Raw genomic sequence first — 12,498 nt, forward strand, 5'->3', positions numbered from 1 at the left:
ACGTAATAATGGACAATTGCACGATGAAGTGAACGAAAATGCAAGATGAATCATGATATGCCTAATCGAAACATGATGAATTAGTAGTAGTTTGTAGTTTTAGATGTTTCCTTAAAATAACAAATGCGAAAAGAGCTGCATGCGACACGCGAGCCTCGGGTTTGCCACCTCTATTGTAGATCAAGCTTTGTGTTAGTGAGTGAGTTGAAGTGAGTGAGTCAGTGTGTTGAACAATCATTACATCAATCTTCCAATTTCCGTATTTGAAGATGGAATTTTTCTCCAGAAGGCTACTACTTTTATTTATTTCTGAATTTTGTATGAATTCCATGAAATTTGATATTTCGTCCAAAATTTCGCTGTATAACTTTTTAATTATGGGAACACTGTTTTATTCTGCCGAGCGTGACGGCGGATCAGGAAAATACATGCTATTCAAAACTCGTGAGTTTTACGAGATTACCGGTGATGATAAAGGTACGGTAAACCGTACCGTACTGCTTCGCTTGCTTGCAATATACTTGTAGGAAAGCTCAGTATACATCAAGAATCTTAGCGCGTAAGTCGCGAGTGAAACAGCTATTGAAGACTAAGCCACAACCCTGTGAGATTGACCACTTCCCAGAGAATTGGTGGTGTGAACCCTGGAAGTGCTACCAAACTGACACAGAAAAAATTTCAGAACGATTGGGCAAATGGAAGTGGGCCAAAGCAGGCTTGTAGTGGCCCGGAATAGGCTACCTGTCAATCAAACCATCGATCAAGTCACGCTAGAGTGATTTTGGCGTTTAAAGGCCTTCGTTCTCGGTGCGGGAAAGCGTTTGCTCGAGTATTGGAAATTTTTTCAAGTGGCGTTGGGGTGGGGGCAGTGCCTCCGCCCCCTCAGTGGTGAGAAAACGTTTGGAAAGCCACGCCCACTTGTTACCTAAACCAAAAGGTTGCTTTTCTCTTTCATTACTGCACCAATTGCTCTGAAGTTTTCAAAGCTCAAAGATAAAAAAATTTCTCCAGAAGACTATTACTTTCATTTACTCCAAACGTGTCCATACATTTGAGCATAGCTCTCTTGTTATTATTGCAAATATATATGTATATGGTATTATTTTATGTTTCACCCATTTCAATTTACGGCGGCACATTATATGATAGTTTTTCTTTGTGTGAAATGATTTTGACTGTGTCTTTTTTGTCTAGAAGCATATTGAGTGCCCGACATTACATATATTGCGCAAATATATGTTATTTTTCTCTGTTCCGTTCATTACAATTTTTGCCGGTCCGCGAGTACATTTTTGGTTACATGGCGACTTAATACAGCTTTAAACTCCTTACTTGATTTTAATTTTCAAATCGACTTGCGTAGTGAGCAATGTTGCCTGTAATTGCAATTTTATATTATGAACAAATGTAGAAATCAAATTATTATGTCATAATAGATTTCGTGGACTGAGTTCATTATCACGTCATAATACATTTCAGAAACTACAATATTACATCATCTTATGTCGTCACATATCTTATGTCGTTTCAATTATAAATGCTCTCCCTCTCTCTTCAGAAATTCTTGGTACGCCACTACCGGTATCTTACGCTAATTAAACGTACTTCAAATAGTCTCAATGACATATATAAAATGGCAGAAATTTATTACTGGATACAAAGTGAACCTATGAATCAGAGACAAAGCAAAACGTAACATTTATGAAATAATGCTATTACTTTCATTTATTTTAAACATTTCTGTGGGCTCCATGGGATTCGTTTTTCACTTTGAAGTTTTGTGTCGCGATGCAACCATAGTGTCCCTGTTTATGTTATGTACATATTTTTTTTTATGTTTTTATACTAAGCTGATTTCTTATTCGATGCTGTTTTGTCTGGTCTGAGAATTGTGTTAACGTCCGAAGTTGTATTATGGGACTTCGACCACCCATAACACGTGCTAGAGAAAATGTATTTCTTATTGGAGGAGGTCGGCTGCTTCAGTTGTGTCTGATGCTTCTCATGGGTTGTAGCACCCGCATATAGATTGAACCCGCGGATATACACATGGGTTCAAATGTACGTGGGTTTAAATGTACGGTCACCGAAATTCATGTGTGACAACGTGTGGCTATGCCGCAATCGAATTTCAGCGATATGGTGGTTAGATTACCGGTACTGTAAAAGATTTCATACTGGTGTACTTCGCTCTAGCCTCCGTGTCCATATATTTGATCATTGCTCTTTTGTTTCAGCGCGGAATTGCAGCTAAACGGATCATTTGCGTAAGTTTACAATGCTTATGAAAACATTTTGAGTGGGTGTCTGTTATTTATTTTTTAACGTAGATTGAGCTCTGTGTTAATGAACAGGTCAGTGTGATGAATGATTATCAAATTAAACTTCAATTTCCGCAGGAAAGGTTGGTATCAAAACTATCTGTACTTCAGTTCAAGGACATATTTTTGAATTTTGCTTTTGATCTGTGATACGAAGACAACAAAATCAGATTATTCAAGATAACTTGCAGGCTAGCATAAAATTTCACTAAAATGCTTAACAGAAAGAGCGGTATCAAACGATTTACATACTAAATAGTTAGTCTGGAGACCAGCTTGCTTCTGATTCGGAGCAAAAAAAAATTTGCAAAGCTTGTTATCGTCTTTCCCTCAACTTGTACTGCTTGAGTTGAATTAAGTAATATATTAACTAAACATTGAATCGAATGATTGACATCTGCTAATTCGCTCGACTCTGAGAGAAACTTTTACACGCATTAGAAATGGACTAGACCAAAACTTTTCTCAAGGTACATTTTATTATCTATATTATTCCAAAAATGACAAAATATTTGGTTTATATTTTTAGTTTCAACTGCAGATTCATTGTCTTCATTTGCGACTTCTGCATTCTTCTTTGAACCCCCATCGAGCGACTGGAGCAGTGATTGGATATTTTCGGAATCTTCCGGAAGCAAGATACTTCTTTATTGAAGGAATAGCCTAAAATGAATAGGCTACTTATTTCGCATGTAATTTTCATCATTTCCCAATATTAATTTGTGATATTAATATTAAACAGTACCGATAGTATCATCAACCCGGACGACGTTTATGATTTAAACAAAGGATTCATTAAGTCTGATATGAAAGTAAAAAGATATTTCCATTTTTATTATTAAAAATGTACTCGGTTCGCCCCATCAGTTATTTTGTAAAGCAAACGATAGAAATGTACGAAACAGTACACAATACAATATATTGTTCAAAAGATGACCAATAGTCAACACATTCAAAATGTGGCAAAACTAAAAAGTAATGTTAATGTAGTCGCGACAATGCGCGACTGCAATTCACTATTAATCGGCGCTAACGCGCAGTCGACACTTGCGACATATATTTTCATTTTACCTCAAAATCTCCAACATATTTTTTCAATCTTGGAAATGGTTGTAAGCAATTTTCGTTGAGACAACATATTTTCTTCAGCAAAGAGTAGAATTGGAAGTCCAGATATGTGATCTATAGATATAAATAACAAAAGTTAATAATGACCCAAATCAAAAATTGTAATCTCACAATCTACTAGGAAAAATTTTCTTGCACGTATTATATTGAATATTAAAAGTTCAATGTGAAATAACTGGTAAAGCTGTTACAAATACCGCATTCAAAGTGAACCAGACCACGTTAACGAAATGCTACATCCCCTGATCTGCATTTATTTCACATTAAAGATGTAGATTTTATAACCAGCAACGGCAACGACATTGAACTCAAGTATTATGATATTTTTGAAATAAACCTCATTGGAAAGAAGCCACTTTTTGTCGCCCATGATTTTAATTGCGCCCCCCACAAATTCAGGAAACGTCTTTTCTCGAAAAGTCTTCAATGCTTCTTCGTACTGTTCAGGCCTGTATGAAGATTTTTAAAACATGTAACGAAAAAATCATCAAAATGGCTACAAGAAGGCACCATTTTATGGTGATCTGGTACAAATGGCCGTGTCGTGGGTGCATGTAGGTGCAAATGTCCATGAGGCAAATTTTTGTGAATGTAAATTGAAAAACTTGGTTTACCGCTGTGAAATCTATTGCCATATACACTATACTGGTATCGTATAATATCCATATTAGTTATTAGTAGTAGAATAGGAGGTACATTGACCAAAACAAAATATACCCTACAAATAGTTTAATACAACAAATCGACTTACGGGACGAAAAACTCTCCATAAAACGTGTTTGTGAATCCTATCATTACACCTGCGAAAAGGACACATATATATATATGCATTGGTTCATTCGATTCATTTTTAAACATCCGCGATTGAAGTTATGGTAAATATTAGACAACTGTAGTAAGATGTGTTGCGTATTCGGTCCAATTTAAATTCCGTTGCTATATATGTTTTAACAACATGAGCGATTATCTAAAAAATGATAATTTACGTATGCTGTACCTTCCAGATTGTAAGCTGTAGCCCGAGACTGATCGTCATCCTTCGGCATCATCCCATATTTTGAACAAACATATTTTAGAATTGCCATTGATTCTGTCATCTTCACATTTCCATCAAAGAGATAGGGAAGCTAAATTAAATCAAAAACATTAATGGTGGAGTTATGAAACTCTTCGGAGTATTGTGCAAACTCAATTAACATAGCGTGTAAGTGATTATGAGCATTCTTGGCATAGTCAGACATAGACCAACGTAGTTTTCAAATATAAATTTGCCGAGTTTGTGAGTAACTACCTCAAAGCAAATTACGAGCACGACGTATATAGTGAGACTCGAATACATTTACTCAAAAGATTGTTTATATGGCGATTGACATCTGTTTCGAATAAAGCCGACGGATAATTTGAAGCGACCCATAAAACTTTTATAGAAAAATCTTTCAATGTCGATGAAGACATATTTAGTGAGGCCGATTAAAGAATACTTTTTTACTTTTTATTATACTCTCCGGGTTTATCGAACGAGCACGTGCAAAAAGATGAGTCACGGTGATACTGTAGTGATTCCAAAACGAATGGGTCCCAATATCAGGCCGCGCCTTTAAATGGTATTTGATGGGTGAACGTGTTTTCCCTCAGTAAATTGGTACGTATTCACAAAAGTGAATGGGAGAAAAACTATTCTTGCAAACACGGTTACAATTATTTTCTGCCCAAGGTCTAGGTGACATATTAGAAGCGAATATTTAATGAAGGCCTTTTATAGCTTTATATAAATATTATTTCATTGTTAAATGAAAATATTGTTACAATATTTATTCGTCCATCTGGTGATTTAGCTTGCTTCATTTTAACAGGTTACAGGTATTCATCAAAAATAATTCGTTGCTTCTACCCCAGCATGTCCAGGAGCGATCCGCACTCACGAGTTCGTTTTTTATATAAAATATCCACTGGTAAATAAATATAAGAAACTCACGTTAGAAAATATAAGCCCCTGTTTGCGCAAAACTTCCTTGTCTAGTATCCATTCTTTGCGATCATGGGGTGGGTCTGAATATTACAAAAATGCGTTCTCTGTGAGTATAGTGGAAAATAGTTTATGAACTAAATTGAACCAGCAATTCAATAGAACGAATTCACAGTTTTGTTTGATCTTGCGGTGAGTTAACACTGTTCGAAATATACGCGTCTGGTATAGATCTACCGCTATCGTATATACTCTCTTTTTCGTCTTTTGTCTACCTTAAGTGACATTGGGAGAAGATGAACCGAAATTCTCGAAGTCCCCAGACACGAAATGGTTGAAGCAAATGTTTGCCGAACAAGTGCCCGTTTCACCTTGGAGATTGTTGTTGTTATATGTTTTATGGCGCCTATAACTTCAGTGGTCTTTTGCGCTTTGGATCAATTCAAATTTAAAAATACTATACTAACATATATAACATCATCTTGTAGCATGGATTCACTTTTATAAGAGTAATCTTGAACAAAAAAACGACAGTCATGTCAACAATTGAAAGCCAATAAATTTGAAACTGGAATAGTCCTCTCGGACACCTTATCGCCACGGCATCCCTGATCACAGAATACCTATCTCGCTTGTCAGGCCACGTTGCAAAAGCGAGTTTCAAGTGTTTCCAACCAAATATTAAGGCGTTTCCGTGATTTTAGGAAGGCATGTTTTTCACATACTCAGAGAAAAATTATTTTAACTGCACATACCCGCACCCATCGTGTACAATTTTTCTTCATATTCAGCCCCGGCATATTCAAGGGCGTATCGAATCGCTTCCACTCTCTGTAAATATATAATTTATTACAAATATTGACACAGCAAAACAATCGGTTTCAGATCTAATTTTGCAGCCAGTACAGTATAACATATAATAATGCATCAAAGTAATAGTAGTTTTTTTTTCAAATAGGCCGCAAAGAGACTACTGCAAAGATGTTAAAATTTGTCTTGTACTTTCGGACAATACCACTTTCATAACTCTGAGAAAGCTATGGCAATTCTAATAGTATCCTGTCCTGTCGGTACGGTATATACGTCAGTCTATATCAAGGTGAAATTGTGTGTCCATCGTGTGTCATTATTGCATACTAATGGGAACACATTTCTTACTTCCTCACTTAGCCTATTCGAGCCTTTGATGAGTAGTAAAAATAATACTCACCCCACGAATGTCCCAGTATCCCAGTTTCATTTTACCCATACTGAAATCGTATTTAATCTAAATAAAGGTTCTGAACTGAACAAGAAATAGTTGTTTATTTAAAACACTGTTATTGCTAACTGAAGGAAATTAACTTTTGATTTACAGTAACGTCGTTACAGGCAGCAGAAAAGCATATTTTCTGGAAGGCGTGAAGATAAAAACACTCCCATTCAATTTACATTCTAAGTGTGGTCTCTCTGTCCGGTCCCGCCAAGACTGACGTTGGGATTTTGGAGCATTACAACATTATATAATAGAGCGAGTCTTTACACCGATCCCCTTTGTAATCAGACAAAATATTTACTTTTTCATTCTCAGTTCAACACTTGGATACGATTCACAAAACAGTCATCTGTGGCCCTGGTATATAGCCACGATACACGCAGGAAAGGCAAACATTTATAACTATGCTAATACTAGTAGAAATCATTAAAGGTGCATTGGCTTTCTCAAATCATAAGTAGTTTCTGAAACCGTAAAAACATCTATTTAACTGTCTAAAAATTTGTCATCAAGTTCGTATTCAGTAAAATTGGCTATCCCAGGCATTCCGTCCACTTGGGTAGTGCTAACTAAAATGTAATTTAAGTTATATACTTGTACGCTGAATATACGATGTACGCTATGTCGTGCGAAGTAAATATCCTTTCCTGAATATCGACTGATAAATTTAATTGTTTTTCATGCATCCATGTCCAAACAAATACTTAGAAACTATTTGTATCCCATGGTCGTTTAATGGAACAAAAGAGTTTTTTATTTCGTCTCCGACGACAACATATTCAAGTACACCTCTGGAACGTTGCTCCACTAAGGTTGTGTGGATAATCTTGTTATTTTAGTAAGATTCTACTGTTATTTTTTAAATTAATAATATGAATCGTCTTAAACCAGTCAAATCAGATTTCCTAAAATTATAAACCGCCAAACAAGTTTTGCTAGTGGACATAATTAATTTAAATAGCCCCAAGCCATATCACAATGACGAATCAGTTTTAATACAATTCATCTTTGTACCACACTTGATTAGGACATTTCCGTACATGCTTATTTTCTATATATAAGATCACTATTCACTGTTTTAATTATCCAATTTGGATCATATCTTATTGGGATCATATCTTTTCGGCAATAAAGACTTTGCATCGTTAACGTGTGTCGGACAGACTGGGGATCGGTGCAGGAATTAGACTGGTATTCTCTCTAACAAACACACAAAACTAGCAAGAATATACTTTCTTGGCTATAAGGTCTTTGATACTTTTTACTTACTGATACTATTATTGCTGTACATGACTCGGCGAAATCTGGTCTATGTAATGAAACCCATATAAAGAGCCAGAACAAACATTTTCTTCACGTATGATGGCCGCCACTGTAAGAGATTCGTATCAATGTTACTATACAAATATTTCGATCAAAATTCATGCCAATAACACGATTACCACGTACTCCGTGAGCAATGACGACTTCTGAGCAACTTTATCCAGAAAACTAGAAAATACAGAAAGTTGAGAAATCATTCGGGCGCTCCAGAAGTATGTGTACCAATATGGAGGCAACTAATTTTGTTTGCCTACTCTACATCAAGTTGTGTAAAGGGACTGAAACCTATGGGAGTATATTCACTTGGCTAACACAAACAGCCCCCGAACTCGTAATAGAACTAAAATAAGGAAAATCGGAATAATATTATTGGCCAACCCTAACCTAGTATACATACTACGGGAGTACCATCATTTGATTCTTAAAGCTATTTCTAAATTTACTATTTCAAATCATTCTAATAAACGTGTTATCGAGATCAAGAATGACTTGTGAAAACTTTGTAGCGAATTTTAGCTTCGATTATTGCATACCACTCTATTTTGCGATATAGTCGGTTAATCAACTTGCCCAAGTGAGTGAGTGCAGATCGTTTTTGACGAGTGGTAGGAATGGATGACTCATTGTACTCTCTTCAATAAATGCCTGAAACCTGTCAGAATGATGCTTGATTTATTGTCGAATGAACAAGGAAACTCTAAAACAATATTTTATTTTAACCAAGAAACAATGTTTATATAATTTTATATAAATAGCAAAGGTCAAATACCATATAAAGTCTTTGTAAAAGTAAAACTTAACGACCTCCACATAATATTTACTTCCAGTGCACTCGGGCAGCAACCAATGGTAAAAATATTAACAAAAAAATTTTTTTCCATTCTCTTTAAGAAATATAGATACCGATTTACTAGGTCAGAGTTAAACAAATCCATCTTTTAAATACCGCTTAAAGACGTGGCCTAAGACCCACCCGTTATGTGAAGACATCATGAACCATCATGATGACTCGGCTCTTTAAATATGATCGGCAGCAAAGCGAAAAATTTTAGAGACGTCGAAAATTTCTATCAAATTATACCACGACGAATAGGCGTTCGAATACTTGATAATTTCGGAATCGAACCAAATCTCTAAATTTATATATATGCAATTGTATGCGTTTCCCCGATTGCTGTGAGTCCCTCAGGCACTGAGAGAACATGAAAGCTATCGCTCTAACCCAGCGTTCCCAACCTTTTTTGGTCGCGGACTATTTTCTCACCCGCGAAAACCTTTCGGACTCAAGGTGCGTTTATTGCAACCGTACTCTGTGTAAAGCAGCAATAAAACCAAACACAACAGAAGTTTAACGAATTTCAAAATCGGAAATTCGCGGCAATTACGCGTTCGTTGAAAGAGCCGACATTTTTGGCGTATAATGGATTTTTCTGTCGCACAGTATTCATTCCATGACAACGACGAAAATTTAAAATGTATTTCTATTTTAATTTAATTGTGTACATCATGGTAACTCGCGGTTGCGTCGACTTACGACAAGAGGAAACATTACTTTTTTAAAAATCCACTGCCATCTGCGAACATAATAATGAGAGAATATATTGTCTGATTATTACTTATCTATCTCAAGATCGGTAAGTATGTTGATAGGTATTTGTCTGTTTGTTTGTTTGTCTGTTAGATACACGCGATATCTCACGAAAGCGAGGATGAATTCGCTCCAATGCATGCATCATATCTCGGATCAGAAGCCTATTGATTTTGGATGAATTATGTCGTACAATTAGCGAGTTAATAATTAATTAGTGATGGGACACAAGGTGTCACTATGGAGTAAGAGCGCTGTTTTGGGGGATCCCCTAACTTTCGATCGATAAGTCTTCGGCCTCTGACCGATATTCTCGTATGCAGCTTTGATACATATTTTTTGCGATTTTGCAAATTTGTTATCGCTGTTAGAAAAAATCATACTATGTGCTATAAATTTCCAGAATGTATAGTATTTATTAAAAATATATTTGAAGTATATATATTAGTAAATCAAAAATACATATTCATCGTCTTAAAATTCTCGCGAACAGCTTCTGAAGTAATCGTCGCATATACGTCACTCGTTAAAAGAGCCGACTTTTCAATGATTTTTTCTGTAGCATAAACTATTCCATCCATCCACATGTGTGATTCTTTTAATCTGCGCTTGTGTTGACGAAATAAGAGCAATACCATCAGAAAATACCATGACAATCCGTGGACAGAAAAATGCGTGGGTGAAGTGCCCGATTATATCTTGTTCTGATTCGTATTTTTGTAAATTCGACAAATCTGTGTGAATTCGACATTACTACTGTGCGTACCAATCTGGAGGCAGTAAAGCAGAGAATCCTAAAGGAAAATGCCCTGGTACGTATACTACGGTTGCACCCGAAATTTTGCGATTTGCAATGTCAAAAAAAGCGTTTTTAATCGGTCGCGGACCGCTTTTCAATTTCGAAAATTTGGGCTGCCATCATTTACACCTACCAAAATTTTTTTTATTCCTCGTTGTTCGAACTCGCGAGAAACACCTATTACGAATCTATCGAAGCGTGTACAGACTCATGTTTTCGTCGGAAATCCACAAGTGAGTTGTGAAATCCAATCGTTTGATTAGGCGACTCGCAAGTGACGTGTCGCGTCACATGTTACCAAATTTTCCATTAGTAAATATGCTATTCCAATAGTTGATTATTCGCATATATGCCCAGCCCTACTCAGTAACCAGTAATTATTGACGCGATTAATGTCATGTGAATAAACTGACTTTTCATGTTTTTTGTAAATTCTAACGCAAATACTAACTTGGCTGATAGTTAATTAAGTTTCGCAAAAACGTTTGCGGCCCGCAGTGAATTTCTGACTCGTTGCGGACTGATTTAAACGCTCTGCGGACTCATTTGAGACCGCGGACTCGGGTTGGGAAACACTGCTCTGACCAGTGATACCCAAACTAGGGTAATTTCCCTCCAAAAACGTAATTAGATAATTTTAGGAGGGATTTCCATTGTCGCAACACAATTTACTATTTACTCGCCATCTTTTTGGCCACTTTGCGTGAAAGCTGAGAGCGCAGTGTTCGCATCTAGTTAATAAGCATTGTTATACCACAATGTAGTTTGTCTCACGGTTGGTAGATGCATGCAATCTTCATTGTTATTACAGCTGCAGTGAAGCCCAATTCTATGTGAATTGGTGAATTGAATGCTGTTGAGATGACTTCAGAGAAAACCTACGAAAAGACTTTTTTATAATTCGGTTTAACATTCGAAATTTCTCAGCGTGAATATCCAAATCTTAAAATCGACTTCAAAACTTTGTTTTTTGAAAATTTTGTGTTTGCTCCCAACGTGAATATGCCATCCGTTCCAAGGCGTCATAAACATTTTTGATTTAATGTCATTCAACTTATTCTCTGCAATGGCATCCATCAAAACAAAATATTGGGTCAAGCTCAAAATCAACGATGTTTTGTCATCCGCATAAACAACAGGTGACCAGATAAGATGCCTTGTGTTGGGTGTTATATGCTTTGTGATTTTAATTCTTTGGTTGCGCGTGGTTATGACCTCACAATAACTCTATACTATAATTAGGCCCACCATGTATATCTGAAGTAAAAAAGGGGACAGTGTGGATTGGACAAGTCAACCTGGATTGTGGGTAGATTACAGACATCAAATTAGCTGTGAATCTTATTAAAATATCCTCCATTAGTCTTTGCTTCATTGAAATCTTTCTTCAACTTTTATTTTTCATTTATAACTGTCAAATATACTGCATAACCAGGAAATTCAGGTCTATCGGCCTGGACGGCGGGACTGTCCCAGATAAACTGGGACGTATAGTCAGTCAAACTATGATAGTCTATATCAGGGGTCGGCAGCCTTTTGTCGCTCGCGAGCCGCACTTAGTATCAACTTTTCTGCGTTTTGTTTCCATTTGTCTGGTTATAATTAAATTATAGGCTCATTAAACGAGTAAATGTGAATTTTATACTTGTTAGATTATAATATAATTTAGTCTACACGCGTCTCACAATGAATTGTGTGACGTGAAAAATATAATCGACACTATAATTCAGTGAAGCGTCGCGGGCCGGATTATGTTACTCCGCGGTCGCGGTTGGTGTGACGTTGTTGTACGTGACTGTTTAGCCCAGTGCTTCTGGCGGGCCAGTAACATCATAGAAAATGACCTCGCGGACCGGTTACAAAATATTGAAATGAATGAAACAGAAAATAGTAACCTGCGTTTTAGTAACATACTCCAATGTTTTGGCACTGACTCGAACAAAAAACACTTACACGCGTCCGACGATGCGTCGGGGATATGGGAAATCCTCAGAAGATTTGATAACACATGGCATCATATGTAAACCACGGTGTTGAAATATCTGAGATTCGGAATAATAGTGTAACGTCTAATTTTTTGGTGAAAAGTTGACATACTTGAAAAAAGGTATTAGATTA

At 36.4% G+C, this 12,498-nt stretch overlaps 1 protein-coding gene across 1 annotated transcript; it reads right to left on the reverse strand.

Annotated features, from left to right (window-relative positions):
* Positions 1 to 2,754: 2,754 nt before the first annotated feature.
* On the reverse strand, positions 2,755 to 6,828 carry LOC120348612 (glutathione S-transferase Mu 4-like). Its single transcript, XM_039418772.2, has 8 exons — positions 6,626 to 6,828; positions 6,171 to 6,246; positions 5,425 to 5,498; positions 4,447 to 4,576; positions 4,201 to 4,249; positions 3,787 to 3,898; positions 3,393 to 3,503; positions 2,755 to 2,984 (listed from the first exon to the last, which is right to left on the reverse strand). The coding sequence occupies exons 1-8, from the start codon at positions 6,662 to 6,664 to the stop codon at positions 2,874 to 2,876; spliced, it is 702 nt and encodes a 233-aa protein (XP_039274706.2). The 5' UTR covers positions 6,665 to 6,828; the 3' UTR covers positions 2,755 to 2,873.
* Between the last annotated feature and the right edge of the window lie 5,670 nt (positions 6,829 to 12,498).

The sequence above is a fragment of the Styela clava genome, chromosome 1, assembly GCF_964204865.1.
Source record: "Styela clava chromosome 1, kaStyClav1.hap1.2, whole genome shotgun sequence".
Lineage (NCBI taxonomy): Eukaryota > Metazoa > Chordata > Ascidiacea > Stolidobranchia > Styelidae > Styela > Styela clava.

Excerpts from the sequence above, each read along its gene's own strand:
- LOC120348612 (XM_039418772.2), bottom strand. The coding sequence starts at position 6,664 with ATGGGTAAAATGAAACTGGGATACTGGGACATTCGTGGG. Across the intron at positions 6,247-6,625 it reads GATACTGGGACATTCGTGGG|AGAGTGGAAGCGATTCGATA; the intron begins GTGAGTATTATT and ends ATATATTTACAG. Across the intron at positions 3,504-3,786 it reads AGTGGCTTCTTTCCAATGAG|ATCACATATCTGGACTTCCA; the intron begins GTTTATTTCAAA and ends TTATATCTATAG.